Source organism: Podarcis cretensis (assembly GCF_951804945.1).
Source record: "Podarcis cretensis genome assembly, chromosome: 2".
Classification (NCBI taxonomy): Eukaryota; Metazoa; Chordata; class Lepidosauria; order Squamata; family Lacertidae; genus Podarcis; species Podarcis cretensis.
In genome coordinates, this window is record NC_137171.1 from 120,793,080 (window position 1) to 120,816,718 (window position 23,639).

Consider the following 23,639-nt stretch of genomic DNA (forward strand, 5'->3'; position numbering starts at 1 on the left):
ACTGAAATCCCTCCTAGGCAGATGAAGGTGAAGAAATAAAAATCCTGAAACAGTGACCTATTAACACTCTAGACACAGGCTGGAAAATCAATGCATCTTCTATACTGTTCTAATTTCTCTCTCGACCAAATGCGTCTTGGACTTTGAAGACACTCGAACTCAGAACGCAAGGGAGAAGCGTGCTAAGAGGAAGGCATGCATGGCAAACCCTAGCCATGATCAACTCCCACCTGGAAAGCTATGTCCCCACCGTGGAAGGACGTGTGGGTCCAGAATTGGCCTCCACAATCACTTACGGACTCATTGGTTTTTTTTAAATAAAATTTTATTCATTTTTCTTTTTCATTTATTACATACATCTCAAAGTCTTAACGTTTACTATGTATTCCTTCTTCCCTCCCCTCCTAGGCTTCCCCAACCTCCCCTTCTGGTTTGTTACTCTTTTCACCCACCTTGCTACCTCCTAACAGATAAAGTTATTAATAACATAACATCAAACCTAAATACATAGAAGTAAAAACACCATATTTCTCTATCTTCTAGACATTTTCTAATACTAATAGTGTGAAGGTTTATTTAAATCCTGCCATCAAGTCTATCTTTGTTTCTTTGTTTCTATAAATGGTTCCCATTGTTTTTCAAAGTCTCTGTTGTCCTTTTCTCTTAGTCTGTCTGTCATTTTTGCCAGTTCTAAATCATCATCATCAACATCATCATCATTTTTAATTTGTATACCGCCTTTCTATCTTACAATACTCAAGGCGGTTTACAAGCTGAAGAAACAAAAAATGTACAGTGGTGCCCCGCAAGACGAACGCCTCGCAAGACGGAAAACCCGCTAGACGAAAGGGTTTTCCGTTTTGGAGGCGCTTCGCAAAACGAATTTCCCTATGGGCTTGCTTTGCAAGACGAAAATGTCTTGCGAGTTCCTGCGGAGTTTTTCCCCTCCCCCCCTTTTCTAAGCCGCTAATCAGCTGATCCGCTAAGAGCCGCTAAGCCGCTAATACGCTAAGCCGTCAATGGGCTTGCTTCGCAAGACGAAAAAACCACTAGACGAAGAGACTCGTGGAACGGATTAATTTCGTCTTGCGAGGCACCACTGTACATTTTATAACAATCTAATGCAATACAAAAATGTGATAATAAAACATAACTTTAAAATAGGCAACCTCCATCCAAAAAGTAACATTCAACAATCATTAGAATAATATAAAATAATAGTATCAACATATAAAAGTTAAACAGAAATCCACTCAACAGTTACAATAATATCTAAACTGTAATCAATAAGACAATGGCAAGCCACGGTACATAAAACAATACAATACACATTGAGAAGCAGAGAGTGGGGCAAGGCAGGTGGAAAGAGGCCTAGCCTGATGGAGTCTCTCCCCTCACAGTTCATCAACTTCTCCTGCCATTGTTCTTTACTTGGTATTTCTCCAGTCTTCCAATTTTGTGCAATCAACATTCTTGCTGCTGTAGTGGCATACATAAATAAAGTCCTCTTTTCTTTCCTTATGTCTTAGCCTAAAATACCTAGTAAGAAGGCTTCTGGTTTTTTTAGAAAAGTTATTTTCAACATTTTCTTCAATTCATTATTTATCATTTCCCAATAGGCTTTTACCTTTTTACAATCCCACCACATATGATGAAACGTACCTTCTATTTCACATCTCCAACACTCTCTTTTCATTTTTATACATTTGTTCCAGTTTAACCAGTGATAGATACCATCTATACATCATTTTCATATAGGTCTCTCTCAATAGTATAGAATCTGTAAATTTCAAATTTACTTTCCACAATTTTACCCAATCTTCAAATTGTATGTTATGGCCCATTATTTAATCATTACCAATTTTACTTCTTCGTCTTTGTTTTCCCACTCCAAAAGAATGTTATATGCCTTTTAAAAATAATTTTGTACTTTCTTCTATCACTGCCTCTTTGGAATTTGGAAACCGACTATGAGATGCCTTTCTTATTGTCCTCTTTAAAGATATCCTTTAATTGTCTATGATGCAGCCATCTTTGAAGATGTTCTTTTATTTCGTCATATTCTTTCCATTGCCTCTATTCCGGCCACTGCCTGGATATTTCAGAGACATAAAACTGAAATCCCTGCTAGGCAGATGAAGGTGAAGAAACACACATCCTGGAACAGTGACCTATTAACACTCTAGACACAGGCTGGAAAATACTATATTGAAATATTCTATACTGTTCTAACGTCTCTCTCAACCAAAGGTGACACTCGAACTCAGAACACAAGGGAGAAGCGTGCTAAGAGGAAGGCATGCATGGCAAACCCCAACCATGATCAACTCCCGCCTGGAAAGCTATGTCCCCCTGTGGAAGGATGTGTGGGTCCAGAATTGGCCTCCACAGTCACTTACGGACTCACTGTTAAGACTGTGTTCGTGGAAGACAATTTTACTCTGCTACGCCAAAGAAGAATAATTTCTCTCTTGACTGCGTATTGAGGCTTATTATACAGTATATGTTTTTCAACAGCATTTGTTCATTAGAGCTGTGATCTGAGGGGCTATACTCTCATTGCAAAGATACGTCATTTACATACATCAACAGAATACCAGAGAATGCATTTGTGTCTATGAAAAATATCAGATCAATTCACACCAGATTAACAAATTTTGGGGATGGGAGAAATATTAAAGCACCGCTATATACAAGTGATGAATACATGGGAAATAACGCATGAGAAGAAAAATAGAACATAGCTATGTAAATCTAACTCTGATCAGGAGAATAATCTGCAACACAGCCACTAAAAGGAATAAAAATTCTAATGGAAGCAAATTCTAATTCTGAATACAATCATTGTTTTACTCTCTGTAGGAGTTATTTGATATGATTAAATATCTTCACACACTCCAACCTTTCTGTTTCCCTTGTACGGGTTCTTTTCAGTTTAGTAAGGGAGTCCTTGTCACATAAGTTATAGAATCATAGAATCATAGAGTTGGAAGAGACCACAAGGGCCATCGAGTCCAACCCCCTGCCAAGCAGGAAACACCATCAGAGCACTCCTGACATATGGTTGTCAAGCCTCTGCTTAAAGACCTCCAAAGAAGGAGACTCCACCACACACCTTGGCAGCAAATTCCACTGTTGAACAGCTCTTTCTTTCTATAGGCCAAACATTTCTAAGATTTCCTCCCTGTATGAGTTCTTTGATGCGACTTAAGGTGGCTACTCTGACTGAAGCTCCTTCCACACTCCGAACATGTATATGGTTTCTCTCCTGTATGAGTTCTTTCATGTGACTTAAGGGAGTGACTGTGACTGAAGCTCCTTCCACACTCCAAACATGTATACGGTTTCTCTCCTGTATGAGTTCTTTCATGCGACTTAAGGGAGTGACTGTGACTGAAGCTCCTTCCACACTCCGAACATGTATACGGTTTCTCTCCTGTATGAGTTCTTTGATGCAGTGTAAGTAAGCTACCACGACTGAAGCTCTTGCCACACTCCAAACATTTATACGGTTTCTCTCCTGTGTGCAATCTTTGATGCAAGGTAAGGCTGCAACTGTAGCTGAAGCTCTTTCCACACTCCAAACATGTATATCGTTTCTCCCCTGTATGAATTCTTTCATGCGAGGAAAGGTAGTCGTTGCGACTGAAGCTCTTGCCACATTCCCAGCATTTATAAGGTTTGCTGCCTCTATGAGTTTGTTGATGTCTAGTAAGCCCATTGCTGCGAGCGAAGCTCATTCCACACTCCAAACACGTATGCTGTTTCTCCCCTGTATGAGTTCGTTGATGCGACTTAAGTGTGCTACTCTCACTGAAGCTCCTTCCACACTCTGAACATGTATACGGTTTCTCCCCTGTATGAGTTCGTTGATGCAACTTAAGGCTACCAGTTTGATTGAAGCTTTTTCCACACTCTGAACATGTATACGGTTTCTCCCCTGTATGAGATCTTTTATGCGATTTAAGGGTACCACGTTCACTGAAGCTTTTTCCACACTCTGAACATTTATAGGGTTTCTCCCCTGTATGAGATCTTTGATGCAAGATAAGGACAGTACTCTGACTGAAGCTCTTCCCACACTCCAAACATTTATAAGGTTTCTCCCCTGTATGAGTTCGTTGATGGTACTTAAGATGGCTACTGTTACTGAAGCTCTTTCCACACTCCGAACATGTATACGGTTTCTCCCCTGTATGAGTTCGTTGATGCAACGTGAGTTGGCTACCGCGACAGAAGCTCTTTCCACACTCCGAACATGTATACGGTTTCTCCCCTGTATGAGTTCGTTGATGGGACTTAAGATGGCTACTGTTACTGAAGCTCTTTCCACACTCCGAACATGTATACGGTTTCTCCCCTGTATGAGTTCGTTGATGCAACGTGAGTTGGCTACCGCGACAGAAGCTCTTTCCACACTCCGAACATGTATACGGTTTCTCCCCTGTATGAGTTCGTTGATGGGACTTAAGATTGCTACTCTTACTGAAGCTCTTTCCACATTCCAAACATGTATACGGTTTCTCCCCTGTATGAGATCTTTGGTGCCCGGTAAGGCTACGATTGTCACGGAAGCTCTTTCCACACTCTGAACATGTATACGGTTTCTCCCCTGTATGAGATCTTTGATGTGAGGTAAGGGAACTATTCTGACTGAAGCTCTTTCCACACTCCAAACATGTATACGGTTTCTCCCCTGTATGAGATCTTTGGTGCGAGGTAAGGGTACTATTCATACTGAAGCTCTTTCCACATTCCAAACATGTATACGGTTTCTCCCCTGTATGAGATCTTTGGTGCCTGGTAAGGGCATCATTGCGACTGAAACTCTTTCCACACTCTAAACATATATACAGTTTCTCCCCTGTATGAGATCTTAGATGCGAGGTAAGGGCACTACTGTTACTGAAGCTCTTTCCACACTCCAAACATTTATAAGGTTTCTCCTCTCTGGGAATTTGATTTTCACCACCCTGAGACATACCAGTCAGCCTCCGGCTTCTGCCTTTGTCTCCCCTCTCGCCTTCTGCCTCCATCTTGAACCCTCAGCTTCCTTTGCTCCCCCTCCTCTTTGGATCCTTTCGGTGACACTTCTGATTGTTCCCCTTCTGCCAGCATCACTTCAACATCTCCTGATGGAATAAAAAGGCAAACTGATGAAATGCTAAAGGAGCGTCTTCACCCCAATCATTCAGTCAGGACACAGAGATCCAGGTCCCAGGGCCTTGTGGCAGTTCCCTCACTGTGAGAAGGGAAGTTATAGGGAACAAGGCGGAGGGCCTTCTTGGCAGTGGTGCCCACCCTGTGGAACACCCTCCGGTCAGTTGTCAAAAAAATAACTATGCAAATTTTAGAAGACTTCCTGGTGCAACTGGACTTCTCTGCGACCCATCCCCTCTGCAGGGAGGTGGGACCGATTCGGATGGTCCGCCCCCGCCACTTAATGGATCCAAATGGTTTCCAGAGAGTGGTAGGGGATGCTTTATCCCATGTTGATGGCCTTTCAGCCGATTCCCTGGTGGCCCGCTGGAATGTGGAGTTAACCAGGGCTATTGACTGTTTGGCTCCGAAGCGCCCTCTCCGATTGCATGGAGCCCGGAGAGCCCCGTGGTTTTCCACGGATCTGAGGGCAATGAAACAATCGTTGAGACGGCTAGAGCGCCGGTGGCGGATAACCCATTCTGAATCTGACCGGACACAGGTTAGAGTTCAACGTCGAGCCTACCAAGTGGCGATAGCGACGGCGAAGAAGACTTTCTTCACCGCCTCTATTGCACCTGCAGAAAACAGCAGCAGGAGACTCTTTCAGGTGGTCCGCAATTTAGCGGAACCACCTGCTACATCAGGGCCCAGTACGGGCCACATGTTCTCCTGCAATGATTTTGCAAATTTTTTTGCAGATAAAATCGCTCAGATTCGGGAAGAAGTAGACTCCACCGTGGGAGCAGGGCCGGGGCGGGAGAGTGCTAGAGTCCTGTCTGGTCAAGTTGTGTGGGATCAATTCCAATCTGTTACCTCCGAGGATGTGGACAGGCTGCTTGGAGGAGTGAAGCCAACCACCTGTCTCCTGGATCCTTGCCCATCCTGGCTTATAAAAGCTAGCCGGGAAGGACTGGGCGATGGGCTTCGTGGGGTGGTGAATGCTTCCCTCCGTGAGGGAGCCTTCCCAGACCCGCTGAAAGAGGCGGTTATTAAACCGCTTCTTAAAAAACCATCTCTAGATGCGGCCACGATGGCCAATTATCGCCCAGTCTCAAACCTTCCATTCTTGGGCAAGGTGATTGAGCGAGTGGTTGCTGAACAACTCCAGGCACGCCTGGAAGAAGCGGACCATTTAGATCCCTTCCAGTCGGGATTCAGGCCTCATCATGGGACTGAAACTGCCTTGGTCGCACTGGTTGATGATCTCCGGCGGGCTAGGGACAAAGGTGAGAGCTGTTTCCTAGTTCTGCTGGATCTCTCAGCGGCGTTTGATACCATCGACCATGACATCCTTCTGGACCGTCTTGAGGGGCTGGGAGCTGGGGGCACTGTCATACAGTGGTTCCGCTCCTTCCTCCTGGGCCGTGTTCAGAAAGTGGTGGTGGGGGATGAGTGTTCAGACCCCTGGGCTCTCACTTGTGGGGTGCCTCAGGGTTCTGTCCTCTCCCCCATGCTTTTCAACATCTACATGCAGCCGCTGGGAGGGATCATCAGGAGGTTTGGGCTGGGTGTTCATCAGTATGCAGATGATACCCAGCTCTACCTCTCTTTTAAATCAGAACCAGTGAAGGCGGTAAAGGTCCTGTGTGAGTGTCTGGAAGCGGTTGGAGGATGGATGGCGGCTAACAGATTGAGGTTGAATCCTGACAAGACAGAAGTACTGTTTTTGGGGGACAGGAGGCGGGCAGGTGTGGAGGATTCCCTGGTCCTGAATGGGGTAACTGTGCCCCTGAAGGACCAGGTGCGCAGCCTGGGAGTCATTTTGGACTCACAGCTGTCCATGGAGGCACAGGTCAAATCTGTATCCAGGGCAGCTGTTTACCAGCTCCATCTGGTACGTAGGCTGAGACCCTATCTGCCTGCAGACTGTCTTGCCAGAGTGGTACATGCTCTGGTTATCTCCCGCTTGGACTACTGCAATGCGCTCTACGTGGGGCTACCTTTGAAGGTGACCCGGAAACTACAACTAATCCAGAATGCAGCAGCTAGACTGGTGACTGGGAGCGGCCGCCGAGACCATATAACACCGGTCTTGAAAGACCTACATTGGCTCCCAGTACGTTTCCGAGCACAATTCAAAGTGTTGGTGCTGACCTTTAAAGCCCTAAATGGCCTCGGTCCAGTATATCTGAAGGAGCGTCTCCTCCCCCATCGGTCTGCCCGGACACTGAGGTCCAGCTCCGAGGGCCTTCTGGCGGTTCCCTCACTGCGAGAGGCCAAGTTGCAGGGAACCAGGCAGAGGGCCTTCTCGGTGGTGGCGCCCGCCCTGTGGAATGCCCTCCCATCGGATGTCAAGGCGATGGACAACTACCTGACATTCAGAAAACATCTGAAGGCAGCCCTGTTCAGGGAAGTTTTTAATATGTGATATTTTAGTGTATTTTTCATCTCTGTTGGAAGCCGCCCAGAGTGGCTGGGGAAACCCAGCCAGATGGGCGGGGTACAAATAATAAATTATTATTATTATTATTATTATTATTATTATTATTATTATTATAAGACAACTGGAGGCAGCAATGTGTAGGGAAGTTTTTAATACAAAATAATACAGATACAAAATAATACAGATCCAAAAAATTATTAGAAATGGGGGTTCCACATTGGTTATCCCCATTAGAGGTTATGGGAGTCAAGAAAATTAACATGAGGGGTAATTGGATTACTTACAGAGACTTGGTGGTGAAAGAAGGAGAGAAATGGAGATTGAAACCATATGAGCAAGTAAAAGAACATGTATTTGACTGGCTGCACTATTATCAGATAAGTGATATGTTTAAAAAGGATGTGAAAGAAAAAGGGTATAAAGAAAAAGATTCGAAATTTCAAACAGAAATTGTTAATAATGATTGTAAGATAATCTCAAAAATGTATAAAATTTTACTGGAATGGCACACAATGGATGAGGAAGTTAAAGCGGTAATGATTCACTGGGCCAGAGATTTAGGGTATAGTATAGATTGGCAAAAAAACGTACAGCATGTACTACGTTAAAAGAAAATGTTATGAAAATGGTATACAGATGGTATATGACACCAGTTAAATTGGCAAAAATGTACAAAACCTGTAACAAATGTTGGAAATGTAAAGAGAAAGAGGGTATATTTATTCATCTGTGGTGGAAGTGTAAGAAAGTGAAGGGGTTCTGGGAAATGATATATAATGAGTTAAAGAAAATGCTGAAATATAGCTTTGTACAGAAACCAGAAACCTTCTTACTGGGAATAACTAAAAATAAAATAAATAAGAGGGACTGTAAACTCTTTCAGTACGCAATAACAGCAGCGAGAATATTGATGGCCCCAAAATGGAAACAAGAAGAACTACCGACTTTGGAAGAATGGAGAACAAAACTAACAGACTTTGCAGAACTGGACAAATTAACTGGAAAAATCAGACTTCAAAGAGACCATAAGTTTCTAGAGGACTGGGGAAAATTCAGAGAATATCTGAAGATTGTATGTGAGGAACAAACAACGCTAGTGTGTTTTAAAGAAGCTTTGTGAAAAAATAAGGAATATTGCAAGAATGTAAATGAGGACAGAAAAATTTTATTTAAAGGCGATATTATAATTAAGGAATGTGAAGATAGAAATTTAACTACGGATGATTGTCAGAGGAGTTGAGGGAGGTTCAATAAGTCAAAATATGTGATGTGGAAAATTGAATGATTGGAGATATTATGGAAAAATTTAATAAAAAATTTAATAATAAAAAAAAAGATTCATGGGGTCACGGAGAGTCGGAAACGACTAAGACGACTAAACAACAACAAAGGTTTATAAGAAAGGCGCCAGGCGAACTTCCCTGGGGAGAGCATTCCACAGACAGGGAGCCCCTGCAGAGAAGGCCCTGTTCTCATGTTGCCTCCCTCCGGACCACTTGAGGAGAAGGCCCACGAAGGAGGGCCTCAGAAGGGGATCTCAGGGTCCAGGTAGGTTCATATGGAAAGAAGCAGTCCTTGAAGTATTCCTGGTCCTGAGCCATTTAAGGCTTTACAAGTCAAAACCAGCAATTTGAATTGGACCCAGAAACTAATTGGTAGCCAGTGCAGTCAGACCAGGATGGGGGTAATATGCTCAAACCGCCGGTGAGCAAGCTGGCCGCTGAATTCTGCACTAGCTGAAGTTTCCAAACAGTCTTCAGAGGCGGCCCTACGTATAATGCATATCTATACCTAACCTTGAAGTTCCCAGAGCATAGACAACGGTATATAGGCTATCGCTGTCCAGATAGGGGTGTAGCTGGGCCACCAGCCTAAGCTGACGTGATGGAAGGCACTCCAGGCCATCTGAGCCTCGAGCGACAGCAAAGGATCCAGGAGAACCCCCAAGCGACGAACCTGCTCCTTCAGAGGAAGTGTAACCCCATCAAGAGCAGGTGACCTCCTAGCCATCTGCTCTAGGAACCACCCACTAACTGAGCCTTATCTGGAGTGAGCTTCAATCTGTTGGCTCTCATCCAGTCCATTACCCAGGCAAGACACTGGTCCAGCACTTCCACTGCCTCATCTACAGATAGAAAGGAGAAATAGAGCTGAATGTCATCAGCATACTGCTGGCAACGTACTCCAAACCTCTGGATAACCCCTCCCAGCGATTTCATGTAGATGTTAAACAACAAGGGGGATTGGATTGGGCCCTGAGGAACCCCACATTGAAGCTTCCATGGGGCTGAAATGAATTCCCCAAGTAACACCCTCTGGGAACGACCATCCAAGTAGGACTGGAACCACCGCAAAGCAGGGCCACCCACCCCCAGTTCAGAGAGTCGCTCCAGAAGGATACCATGGTCAGTGGTATCAAAAGCCGCTGAGAGGTGGAGAACAATGAACAGGGACACATTTCCCTTGTCTCTCTCTCGACAGAGGTCATCATACAGGGCAACCAAAGCAGTTTCTGTGCCAAAACCAGGCCTAAACCCTGATTGAAATGGATCCAGAAAATGAGTTTCTTCCAAAAGCACCTGGATCTGGTCTGCGACCACTCGCTCCAGAACCTTGCCCAGGAAAGGGAGATCAACAACTGGCCGGTAGTTAGGCTTTCTGAATTCAGAGGTTTCTTAAGGAGTGGTTTTACCTCTGCCTTCTTCAAACATGCAGGGACCACCCCCTCTTGTAAAGAGGCGCTGATCATCTCCCTGGCCCAGCCTGCTGTTCCCTCCCTGCTGGTTTTTATCAGCCAAGAGGCGAAAGGGTCAAGAGTGCAAATGGTCACCCTGACTGATCCGAGCACCTTGTCCATATCCTCGAGCCTGACCAACTGAAAAAACTCATCCAACACAACAGGACTAGACTGTGCTCTGGACACCCCATGAGACTCATCTGCTGTAACAGCAGCCAAGGTCTTGTTGGATGCAAGCAATTTTATCTTCTTCTTTCCCCCCGATAAAGTTTCTTATAGAAAGTATATATACAATCAATATACCATTCATAAAATAAAAGAGTCCAACATAAAATAAAGATATATAAAATAAAAATTCCAACACCGTGACTTCCCTCTCCCTCAACTTGACATCTTTCAATATTCTGTGCTCTTACTTACACTGTGTTTTTGATAGTATTCAACATTCACCTATTATTAATTTGTCATAATCTGATTCAGCTTTACATACTTAGTCCATACATATCAACAGGTTTTCTTTAGAACAGTGTTTTTTCATTTGGTCCTAAAAGCATTTCCATTCTTTCCTTAAACTCTGGTTTGACTGGCGTCTTATGGCTGCCGTTAGTTTGGCCAATTCTATAAAGTCACATAATTTACCTATCCAGTCTGCTTTTGTGGGAATAATGTCCCCTTTCCCATTTTTAGCAAGTAATAATCTGGATGCAGCTGTGGCATATAAGAATAACCTTTTGTTATCCTGTGGGGTGTCCTTTCCTATAATGCCCATTAGGTATGCCTCTGGCTTTTTTTCTATAGTTCTTCATGGATACAACCCCAAAATTTATTAATTTTCTCACAGCACCACCATACATGTATCATTGTTTCCTCTGCATTATTGCATTGCCAACATTGGTTGTATTTGAGTTTATATATCTTGGCTAGTTTGGAAGGTGTCACATACCACCTGTATAACATTTTCATTAAGTTTTCCTTGACAGTATAACAGGCAGTAAATCTGATATCTAACCTCCAGAGTCTCTCCCACTGTTCCATGTGTATTGTGGGGCCCATTTAACCATTACATCCTTTACTTCCTTGTCTTTCAGATCCCATTCCAATAACAGTTTTAGATCATTTTTTTTGTCATTTCATAATAATGCTTTTTTGTTGTTTGGATTCATCTTTCTCAATTTTTTTGGTGATATGGAAGGCAATCGGAGAGGTAGTGCCTTATCTCTCTGAATGTTTTCTATCTCAGATGTCCTTGTCTTCTTTTAATAGTTGACTATAGCTTGCCCAATTTCCCTCCATATTTATTTTTTTAACTGCAAAAGCCTCTACTGGGGACAGTCACCATGGCATTTGGGGTTCTAATAATGGTTGGTATTTTGTCCACACTTTATAAAGAGCATTTCTGACTATATGATTAGTGAACCCTCTGTGGACCTTACTGTAGCCAAGGTATGCATGCCATCCGTACCTGTTGTTGCAACTCTCCAAATCAAGTATATGTTTTCTCTAATAAGAGCCAATCCTTTATCAAACATAGGCACGAGGCTTTGAAATATGTTCTTAAATCGGGGAGTGCGAAACCCGCCCCTTTCTTTTTTTGTCAGTCAGTAATTTGTATTTTATTTTATTTTTTTTTATAAAATTTTTATTGAGTTTTCACATTTTATAAACACAAACACACACACACAAACAAAAACAACACATATAAAGTTTCATATCCTTACTTTCCTAACCCCAGTTCTTGACCTCCCCCCACCCCCCCTTCATACATCCTAATTCAATTAAATTAGCTCAGCAAGTTCATATCTCTCATCCTTTACATATTATTATTATATATATATATATATATATATATATATATATATATATATTTAAAGAAATACTTAATTCTTATTACTTGGCCAAATTTTACTTATCCAATTTTCTTATAAATAGTAAATCCTTTTCTAAGGTCGACTCAAATTCCTTCCACGAATTTCCCTTTTATCTTAAAAATAGGTCATAATAATCAAACACAAAGGTCATAAACATTTTTTTTAAAAAAAATTCTTTCCCCCCCCCCGCCCCGGTTTCTGTCCCTTCCCAATGTCCCCATGTCCACAAAAACAGTTTTTCGCCTGGATTCCTCACATCTGAGGCCTTTAAATCTCTGTCAGTCTCTCTCTGCCGATTTTGTTGGTAGCCCTCTTTGTTGGTCATCGGGTCTCGAAGGAGTTCTAGCTCAGTCTCGTCAGATTTTCTTCCATCCAAAGTGCTTGGTACCAGCTGCTGCGAAAGGTCAGCTAATCTTCCATACTCAAAGAGGAAGCCCCAATCATATTTCTTGCTTCTTTTAAATTCAAATATTCCAAGTGTTCCAGGGGCTTCCTCCCTCCTCTTTCGCATCTTTCGCAGATTTGTAATCCAAAGGTCTTCTTCTTTATGTTCTGACAATGTAGGCTTCTGGTTGGTACTCTCCATCTGTACTGGCCCTTGTTCCCTCTCCTCCTGTTCCGAAGTTATCTCTTCTAATTCAGCTGTAGATTTTTTCCCGGTCAAATCCATTGTGCATTCAGCAGAGTCACTTATTTTAGAGTTCAAGGTTATAAGTTGTTTACTCATAGCCGTAGTCTGCTCCTGCAACTTTCCCACGAGAAAAAACATTCTTTCTATCTCTGCCTGTAGTTTTCCATCTGCAGCCATTGTAGTGTTTCACTGTTTCCCCTAGGGGGATTCTGGTTACTTAATAGTTTTTTCCCAACAGTCCGTTACTTTGTTATTTCACTACTTTGTTCCCAACCAGTTTAATTCAAATATAACAAATTTAGTCCAGAAAGGTGTTAAATAATAAGATTTTTAACTTTCACTGCCCGTTTGACAGTTCCTTTGACAGCTGTCAAACTCCTTGTTCCTTTTTCTCCAGCTCACATACAGGACACTCCCGGGTCTGGGGGGGGTTTAGACAAAGACTTCTAGAATTCCACTCTTACTCTCCAGCACAAATCTTCTTCTGTCAAATTCATGAAAATATTATCTTTTAAAAAACACCAAAAAGAAAAAACTCTCCACCTTAGTTCTCCGATCCTTGCTTTAAATCTTCTGTAAGCAGGGGGGTGCGGACTTCCCTTTAGCACATCCCCCGATCGTACCGAATTCAAAGGTAGAAATTTTAAAGTCCAAATTCCATTTTACTCACGGATTAATTAAAGTCTGAATTTCAGGGAAGAAAGTCAGCGGTCTCCGGCCATGGCTCGCGGCTTCGCTCCACTGCAGTAGCGGTCCACTCACAGCACCACGCCACTCCCCGTACCCTCTCCGCAGCCTTTAAAAAGGCTCTTCGTGGGTCGGGGGGGCGCTTTAGGTGCCCGCCGAGTCACCAAGTCCGCAGGCTTCAGCGCCTGCGGTTTCTGAGGGTCCCCGCGTCGCCGTCGCGGTAGAACCCTTCTCCAGCGGAGCCGATTCCCTCCGGAGCTCGGAGGGAATCCGCCATTAACCAGATCGCGCTAACCCGGAAGTCTGAATTAGTAATTTGTATTTTATGCGGGGTTTCTTACCCTGCCATATGAACCTGGTCAGATCTCTCCTGCAATCGACGTAGCATTGTGGCAAGCAATTTTAACAACAAAATGCTACCACTGGTTCTACCACCACCTTTGGGCCAGCCTGTAAAAGGCCCCGTAGAACCCGGAAAAGTTCTGCCAGACGACATAATGAGGAGGCAATGGAGGCAAAAAACTATGCTTTCTTTGCTGCCTTCACTGCCACTAGGTAGGCTTGCTAATGAGCCCTTAACAGTGTTTGGTTGCATTAATTAGGATCTTTCATCCACTTGCGTTCAGTCTCCCAGCTTGGAGTGTACCAGGGGACCAATCGGACTCCACAAAGTGGGAGAGGACGCTCAGGAATATTCGTATTACTAGTAGTATTATCATTATTAGCCCGTCTGTGTAAGGCCTCAGCCACACTTGGACTTTTAAAGTGGACTTGAAGTTGCTTTTTTCTCCTTTTTAAGAAAACCTCTTCTGCCCAGAACTGCTCCTGCAGAAACTGCTGTTTAACTGAAACACAAGTAATTTAAAATGTGTGTACTTTTATCCTGTGAATCGTCCTGAGGCCTGTGGGTATAGGGAGGTATATAAATTTAACAAATCATAGTAAAATCAGGCCGGATAAAAATTATTACAAGTTCCAGGGGGAGCCTCTGCAGAAGGTTTTCCAATGCTTAAGGGTTTGCCTTGACCCCAAGCCCTATGGGGAGCCCAAGGAAGGTCCCCCACCTGCCCAAGTTGGCCTGCAGGGAGGAGAGCAGGAGAAAGATCTGCCCTTCCATTGGGAAAAGATGTCCTACCCCCATAAAAAGGGGGGAAGACCTATAAATGAATCATCTTAGATGAATTATATACAAAATGCATTAATTATGGGAAATGTAAATATAATAATAAAAAATTTATACCACACCCATCTGGCTGAATTTCCCCAGCCACTGTGGGCGGCTCCCAATCCAGTGTTAACAACAATACAGCATTTAAATATTAAAAACTTCCCTAAACAGGGCTGGCTTCTGATGTCTTTTGAAAATAGGATAGCTGCTTAATTCCTTGACATCTGATGGGCGGGTGTTTCACAGGGAGGGCACCACTACTAAGAAAGCCCTCTGCCTGGTTCCCTGCAACCTCACTTCTCGCAGTGAGGGAACCGCTGGATCTCAGTGTCCAGGCTGAACGATGGGGGTGGAGATGCTCCTTCAAGTATACAGGACGAGGCCATTTAGGCCTTTAAAGGTCAGCACCAACACTTTGAACTGTGCTCAGAAACGTACTAGGAGCCAATGCAGATCTCGCAGGACCTGTGTTATGTGGTCCCGGCGGCCACTCCCAGTCACCAGTCTAGCTGCCGCATTCTGGATTAGTTGCAGTTTCCGGGTCACCTTCAAAGGTAGCCCCACGTAGAGCGCATTGCAGTAGTCCAAGCGGGAGATAACCACAGCAGGCACCACTCTGGCGAGACAGTCCGTGGGCAGGTAGGGTCTCAGCCTGCGTACCAGATGGAGCTGGTAAACAGCTGCCCTGGACACAGAATTGACCTGCGCCTCCATGGACACCTGTGAGTCTTGTCAGGATACAACCTCAATCTGTTAGCCGCCATCCATCCTGCAGACACTCACACAGGACCTTCACCGCCTTCACTGGATCCCATTTGAAAGAGAGGCAGAGCTGGATCTCATCCGCATATTGATGGACCCCCAGTCCAACCCCCCTGATGATCTCTCCCAGCGGCTGCATGCAGATGTTAAAAAGCGGGGGTATTATGGGAAATATATGGGAAATACCCTTTGCAAAAGCGTGTGCATTAGGCGAGATCTGCACCCACCAAAATGCCGACCAACTTTCAAGAGCTCTATTTAAAAATAATAAGATGTGAAAATCTGGACAAAATGATGACTAGAAAAAGGAGACAGAGGAAAAGAACTTACATTGAAAGGGTTTGCCTAATGGGTTTTTCTTTAATGCCTCCCCCCCCCCCGTCTCTCCCCCTTTATAATACATGATACATACGACCCACCTCCAGCGCCTCCGCGAGGAAGGGCAGCAGCCGCCATGACAGGTATCTCTCCCCCCCTTTGAAGCGGGACAGGAAGCGGAAGCTGCAATTCTCCCGACAGCCTTTTCCCCTCCGCTCTAGGAATCTCAGCTCTGTCGCCGCTGCTCTTAACCGTTTCGGAGCCGAGCGGCAGGAGCCTCTGGGCTTCTCCGGGCAGAGAGCGAGGAGAGGCGCTGGTCTCGCCTCCGGAAAGCCCCGCTGGATCAGCTGCACGGGAGCCCCAAAATGTTTTCTAAACTATTATTATAATTATTTTCAATTTTCAAAATAACGTTTTTCCTTTTGGTACACAGATATCCAATCCGAATTTGCAATAACTGACTCCCCCCCCCCCGTTTCCATTCCCCCCTTTTTATTCTCCTTGCATATAATTACTATATATTTCCTCAATTAATTTCAACTTCATTCCCCTCTCCTAATTCTATTTTTAGTTCATAAATGTTACATCAAACCTGCTAATGTTTTGACGTTTTTACAGTGCTCTCTAAAATAGTCTATAAGGCTTTCCCATTCTAGATTGAATTTTTTCTCATCTTGGTGCCTGATCTTTAGGGTAAGTTTAGCCATTTCGACAGAGTCCATCATCTTTCCATTCTTCTTTCATTGGCACCTTGTCTTCTTTCCACATTTTCCTATGTGGTGGACGTGTAAAAAAGTAAAGGGCTTCTGGGAAATTTTTAAAAATTCTTAAAATTACGTTTTTTAAAAAAAACCCAGAGGCTTTTTTACTAGGTGTAATAGGAGAAAAAATGCCAAGGAAGCAAAAGAGACTGTTTATTTATGTGATTATAGCGGCCAGAGGCTACTATCCCAGACGTGGTGGAAAGAAGTAAAGGTCCCAAAGAAAGAAGAATGGATAACTAAGATGATTGACTATGCCGAAATGGCTAAACTTACCGATCAAATGAGAAAAAATTCAATCAAGAATGGGGAAACTTTATAGACTATTTTAGAGAACATGAGTTTGTTGATCTCAATGGTCACCTAGTCCAACCCCATATGTGTATATATGATAAATATGTGGGGCTGGTAGTTTCCTCCTCTCCGCTGAGATGTAGAGAGGCAATACTGAGCCACCCACCTGGAAGGCTTAAAAAAGAGGATTGTATAAATTCAGGGTCTGTCGGTGGCTACAAACCCTGATTTCTATGTTTTATTTATTTATTTATTTTTACAGTGGTACCTCAGGTTACAGATGCTCCGCTAACCCATAAATAGTACCTCAGGTTAAGAACTTTGCTTCAGGATGAGAACAGAAATCGTGTGGTGGCAGCGGGAGGCACCATTTGCTAAAGAGGTACCTCAGGTTAAGAACAGTTTCAGGTTAAGAATGGACCTACAGAACGAATTAAGTTCTTAACCTGAGGTACCAATGTATTATCTACAGATAATGTCTGGCCGAGGGTACCGGCGTACAGCTTCCGGGTCATGTGGCCAGCATGATCAAGCCGTTTCCTGCGAACCAGAGCAGCGCATGGAAACGCCGTTTACCTTCCCGCCGGAGCGGTACCTATTTATGTACTTGCACTTTGACGTGCTTTCGAACTGTTAGGTTGGCAGGAGCAGGGACCAAGCAACTGGAGCTCACCCTGTCACCGGGATTCGAACCACCAACCTTCTGATCGGCAAGTCCTAGGCTCTGTGGTTTAACCCACAGCGCCACCCACGTCCCATTTTATAGGTTAGGGTAAGGCAATTGGTTTTTTATGGGGGTTGTTTTGATTTTTATTATTATGTATTTTGTGGTTTTATATCCTGATTTTATTCTGAGACCCCTGGGTATAGGGCGGTATATAACAAAGATGGGAATCAGAAAAATTTGGGAGCCGCTGTGTTAAAAGGGGAGGGGGTCACAGATTGCATTTCAACTTTCCTGCGTTATTTATGTTCCTACCTTGTGAATGGGCTGGGCGAGGGGTGGGTGGGTATATGGGCATCTTCCATAGAGTCGTTGAGTTGGAAGGGACCCCAAAGGTCCTCTAGTCCAAACCCCTGCAATAGAGGAATCTCAGCTAAAGAATCCCTGACATGTGGCCATCCAATCTCTGCTTGAAAACGTCCAAGGAAGGGGAGACCATTCACTGTCAAACACAGATTCCTGTAAGCAATCACATTGTGATGGAACTGTACCTGAGCCAGGTGGCACTAATAGTGAGGAAAGGATCTGTAACCCCCAAGACCTTTGGGGAAAGCCTGCAGAGTTCAGGCAAGCAGAGAGGAAGGAAAAGCATAATTCCCTCTCTCACTGCATTCAATCCGCAGAGGACCAAAATCTCTTCTGCCTGGGGAATCCCAAAACTGAATTTATATGCTTTTACCTGAGATGAAGCACCTGGTGGGAACAGTGGGATTGACTCCTGAGAAAACCTGCATGGGGGTGGGGGGTGGTAAATGGCTTCTTAGGAATTGCATACTTTTTTTTGGCTATTTCATCTTTTGTAGGCTTTACTTGCAGCTGTACATATATGTTTGGGATTTTTTAAATCCACAGTTCAGGAAAAATAAAACAATGGCATTATCAGTAAATAAAAATTAAAATGACTATTTTCTTATTAAAAATAATTAAAATAAACGGTAAACATGGATTGAAACACAGTGAAAGTGACTGCCTCGTATCAATAGGCAGCAAGTTCGAAAGTTGGATACAGATATTCTTCAATTTTTTCACTGCCCTGTTGGGCAAATCCAGTACATCGCATTTCCAAAATCAATTTCCTAACAAGATGCACAGAGAAACAGATCCCCACAACGGACCAAGGTTTCCTGGCTCAGATCCTGGGGTTCCCGTGGACCTCAGAAGCAAACCCGGCCTTAAGGATTTGCTTGCCTTCTTCTCTGGTGGAGAATGGGCAACCTTTGGCACAAGAAGTGGCAGAGCAGGAAACAGACACATTGGGGTCTGGGCAGGCTCTCTGCCAGTGGCGAACAATGGCTTGGGCAAGCCTTATAGCGAATGACACACATAGGGGGGCGTAGGGCTGGGGGACACCAGTGGGCAGCTTCTGACAAGGCAACACAGACAGTGGCATGAGCCTGAACAGCAGCAGATCCCATGGCTGCAAGGAAGCAGAAACACACAAGCTCAGCAAGGCAGGGGGAGAGATGTCATCAGAGGAAGAGGCCGTTTGCTCCCTGAACTCCTCTCTTATCGGAGCTATGAAAGATGCCATCTACAATTGAATCAGCAAAGTTCACGTCCGTATCCTCACATTTCACTAAAGAAGGATTCCCACACTTGGGTCTCCAGATCTTTCGGGACTACAACTCCCATCACTCCCAGCTAGCAGTATTAAGGGATGATGGGAATCGTAGTCCAAAAACAGCTAGAGGCCCACGTTTGGGAAAGCCTGCACTAGTATACCTAGGGCAACTGTTTTCCTAATACAGGCATCTTTTACATTTCTGTGCAAATATATCTTTAAAACTGCATTTAAAACAGAATTCAATCTTTAGCATTGTCTCCTGGATGAGGTTGGATTTCCTTTTGGGGTCTGGGGTTCAGCAGCTCTCTGCCTGGAATTCCCAGGAAGGGCTTGCGCCTTGTCAAGGGAAGTGCAAGCATTTTAGTGAACGACAAACATATGGGGGGAACCAGAGGACAGTTTCTAAGAAGGCAGCAGAGTAGAGATGTAAAATTTCCGGAAATTTTGAAGCCATGGGGGGAGAAACGTTTTTCCTTGTTTCTTTCTGGAAAACTTGAAAAAAATTTCAGTGTGGAGTAGTTTTCAGATTCCATGAAACGCAGTGTATATAAAAGTACTAGGCTTGCAATAAAACAGGTAACCACCCCCCTTTCTCTCAAAAGCATCAAAAAAAGCAAGAAACCACCAACATAAATAATAATCAAAATTGCCTCTTAGCACCAACAGCAAATAAAGTTAAGGTCCACCTCAATATTTAAGCTCCATGGAAGGCCTACCCTTTGAGTAGTGCTTTAAAAGCAACAACAGAAGACACAACATATACATGCAGTTTATTCTATCTCACTTTCTCAACTACTGCTATCATTTTCCATTTCTTCTTCCTCTTCCTCTTTGTCATTTTCCCCATGGACTTCTAAAAAACGGCTTTGGGGGGGAAACGGGGGGGGGGGACTGTCCCCCCCCCCCATTTTTCTGTTTTTTTCCTAGGCCTTCCCAACTCTACTTGAAGACAGCTGGGGCAAAGCGTAAGGCAATTTTTTTGCATGACAGGCCCAGAAGGAAGCAACATCCAGTTACTGAATAGTAGGCAGTGGAAGACAGGAGTGCCTGGCGTGCTCTGGTCCATGGGGTCACAAAGAGTCGGACACAACTAAAGAACAACAACAATTGTTGCACTAAGGCTCAAACTCTGTTTGAAAGGAAAAGGACTGTGAATTTTAAAATTGAATTTGTTATTATATATTATAAACCGCATGGTGGTAAGAGAGCTTCTAAACAGTTTACAAAAATATACAACAGAACATTAAAATGGTGGATAAAACACAGTTAAAAAGCAGGTATTTAAGAGACAGCAGTAGTTTAAAAGAAGTAAATTGCATGCAGCTTCTACGTGTTCAGATGCGCTGGCCTAATGAAAATGTTTTGAGCAGTTGCCGGAAAGAGTACAGTGAGAGCACCTGCCTGGTGTCTGTCGGCATGGAGCTCCAAAGTGGGGGTTCTGGAAGACCTGGGGGGGAGTGGAAGGTCCCCCCCCCCGTTTTCCCCCAAAGTCATTTTTTTCTGGAAAAATTGAAAATGAAAGTGTGGAATATTCAAACTATATCAAACATTTTTTTCCCCAGGAAAACAGGGCTTCAGAAAAAAAACTCTTTCCCCCCTCCCCAATTTTTCTAGTTTTTTTCCAGGCCTTCCCATCTCTAGGCATGAGCAACAGGCATCGATTGGAGAAGATGGGTTAAGTTTGCTGGACTTTTACCTGCACTATCAGGTATTTCTGAAACCAGTAGGAGAACACTCCAATCTCCCAGGACATTCTATACAAGATCTGAAAGTCGCGGTCTTATTACAAAAGAATTTCAGAAATAGACTGGAAAGAGAAGTTGCTGGATTGCAACTTACTACCAAACTTAAAACCATGGAGAGACCTGGTCTGAAGGGAGACATAGGATTCTTATCTCATTATACACGATAAAGCTATTTTAGCCATCTCACCCCTTGTTTTTGCCTGTAAGACCAATTGCAGGCATTAACAGTCCTATCAGCCAGTCACCCATCTCCCACCACCCTTCTGAGTAATACCCCTCCCCACCCTCTCACTATATAGAAGGGCCTGGTGACTTCTGTTTGAGTGTACCTGAAGGAGTGTGCATGCACACGAAAGCTCATACCAATAATAAACTTGGTTTATTTATTTATTTATTTGCGGCTATGGCAGACCAACACGGCTACCTACCGGTAACGCGGCATTTCATCAGCAAAGTTCATTTCTGAAATATTGCCTTTCACTAGACTACGCAACAAGGAAACTGTCTTGCTAACACACACAGGTATTTTGGGGTGGGGGCGAAGAACACACAGCCCAAATACATCCCATCAGGAACCGGCCACTGCCTGGATATTTCGGAGACATAAAACTGAAATCCCTCCTAGGCAGATGAAGGTGAAGAAATAAAAATCCTGAAACAGTGACCTATTAGCACTCTAGACACAGGCTGGAAAATCAATGCATTTTCTATACTGTTCTAATTTCTCTCTCAACCAAAGGTGTCATGGACTTTGAAGACACTCGAACTCAGGATGCAAGGGAGAAGCATGCTAAGAGGAAGGGACGCTTGGCAAATCCACACCGGGATTAACTCCCGCCTGGGAACCTATGTCCCCACTGTGGAAGGATGTGTGGGTCCAGAATTGGCCTCCACAGTCACTTGCGGACTCATTGTTAAAACCGTGTTTATGGAAGACAATCTTACTCAGCTATGAGCGATTACCAAAGAAGAAGAATTTCACTCTTGACTGCGTATTGAGGCTTATTATGCAGTATATGTTTTTCAACAGCATTTGTTCATTAGAGCTGCGATCTGAGGGGCTATACGCTCATTGCAAAGATACGTCATTTACATCATACATCAACAGAATACCAGTGAATGCATTTGTGTCTATGAAAAATATCAGATCAATTCACACCAGATTAACAAATTTTGGGGATGGGAGAAATATTAAAGCAACGCTATATACAAGTGATGAATACAATCTGCAACACAGCCACTAAAAGGAATAAAAATTCTAATGGAAGCAAATTCTAATTCTGAACACAATCATTGGCTTACTCTCTGTAGGAGTTATTTGATATGATTAAAGATCTTCCCACACGCCAAGCCTTTCTGTTTCCCTTGTACGAGTTCATTTCAGTTTAGTAAGGGAGTCCTTGTCACATAAGTTATTTCTGAAGGCCAAACATTTCTAAGATTTCCTCGCTGTATGAGTTCTTTGGTGTCTAGTAAGGCTACTACTGAACCTGAAGCTTTTTCCACACTCCGAACATGTATACGGTTTCTCCCCTGTATGAGTTCTTTGATGCACCTTAAAGGCGCTGTGGTGACTGAAGCTCCTTCCACACTCCGAACATGTATACGGTTTCTCTCCTGTATGAGTTCTTTGATGCGACGTGAGTTGGCTACCTTGACAGAAGCTCTTCCCACACTCCAAACATTTATAAGGTTTCTCTCCTGTGTGCAATCTTTGATGCAAGGTAAGGCTGGCACTGTGACTGAAGCTCTTTCCGCACTCCAAACATGTATATTGTTTCTCCCCTGTATGAATTCTTTCATGTAAGGAAAGGGAGTCAATGCGACTGAAGCTCTTGCCACATTCCCAGCATTTATAAGGTTTGTTGCCTCGATGAGTTTGTTGATGTCTAGTAAGCGCATTGTGGTAAGCAAAGCTCATTCCACATTCCAAACACGTATGCTGTTTCCCCCCTGTATGAGTTCGTTGATGCGAGGTAAGGGCACCAGTCCTACTAAAACTCTTTCCACACTCTGAACATGTATACGGTTTCTCCCCTGTATGAGTTCGTAGATGCGAGGTAAGGGCATCAGTCCTACTGAAACTCTTTCCACACTCTGAACATGTATACGGTTTCTCCCCTGTGTGAGATCTTTTATGCAAGGTAAGGGCACCACAGTGTCTGAAGCTCTTTCCACACTCTGAACATGTATACGGTTTCTCCCCTGTATGAGTTCGTAGATGCAAGGTAAGGGAACTAGTTTCACTGAAGCTCTTTCCACACTCCAAACATTTGTAAGGTTTCTCCCCTGTATGAGTTCGTTGATGCGACTTACGATAGCTACTGTTACTGAAGCTCTTTCCACACTCTGAACATGTATACGGTTTCTCCCCTGTATGAGTTCGTTGATGCGAGGTAAGCTGACCACATCGACTGAAACTCTTTCCACACTCTGAACATGTATACGGTTTCTCCCCTGTATGAGTTCTTTGATGCGAGGTAAGCTGACCACATCGACTGAAACTCTTTCCACACTCTGAACATGTATATGGTTTCTCCCCTGTATGAGTTCTTTGATGCAATGTAAGCTCACCACATCGACTGAAACTCTTTCCACACTCTGAACATGTATACGGTTTCTCCCCTGTATGAGTTCTTTGATGCGAGGTAAGCTGACCACATTGACTGAAGCTCCTTCCACACTCTGAACATGTATATGGTTTCTCCCCTGTATGAGTTCTTTGATGCGAGGTAAGCTGACCACATTGACTGAAGCTCCTTCCACACTCTGAACATGTATATGGTTTCTCCCCT

At 43.8% G+C, this 23,639-nt stretch overlaps 2 protein-coding genes across 5 annotated transcripts in view; one reads left to right on the forward strand and one right to left on the reverse strand.

Moving 5' to 3' along the window:
• The window catches only part of LOC307208764 (uncharacterized protein), a 138,370-nt gene that overhangs the window by 64,173 nt on the left and 50,558 nt on the right, over positions 1-23,639 (forward strand). The window lies entirely within an intron of this gene.
• On the reverse strand, positions 2,794-14,306 carry LOC307208500 (uncharacterized protein). Its single transcript, XM_079963130.1, has 3 exons — positions 14,089-14,306; positions 3,148-5,132; positions 2,794-2,962 (listed from the first exon to the last, which is right to left on the reverse strand). The coding sequence occupies exon 2, from the start codon at positions 5,034-5,036 to the stop codon at positions 3,171-3,173; it is 1,866 nt and encodes a 621-aa protein (XP_079819256.1). The 5' UTR covers positions 5,037-5,132; positions 14,089-14,306; the 3' UTR covers positions 2,794-2,962; positions 3,148-3,170.

Coding starts and splice junctions, on each gene's coding strand:
- LOC307208500 (XM_079963130.1), bottom strand. CDS start 5,036: ATGGAGGCAGAAGGCGAGAGGGGAGACAAAGGCAGAAGCCGGAGGCTG.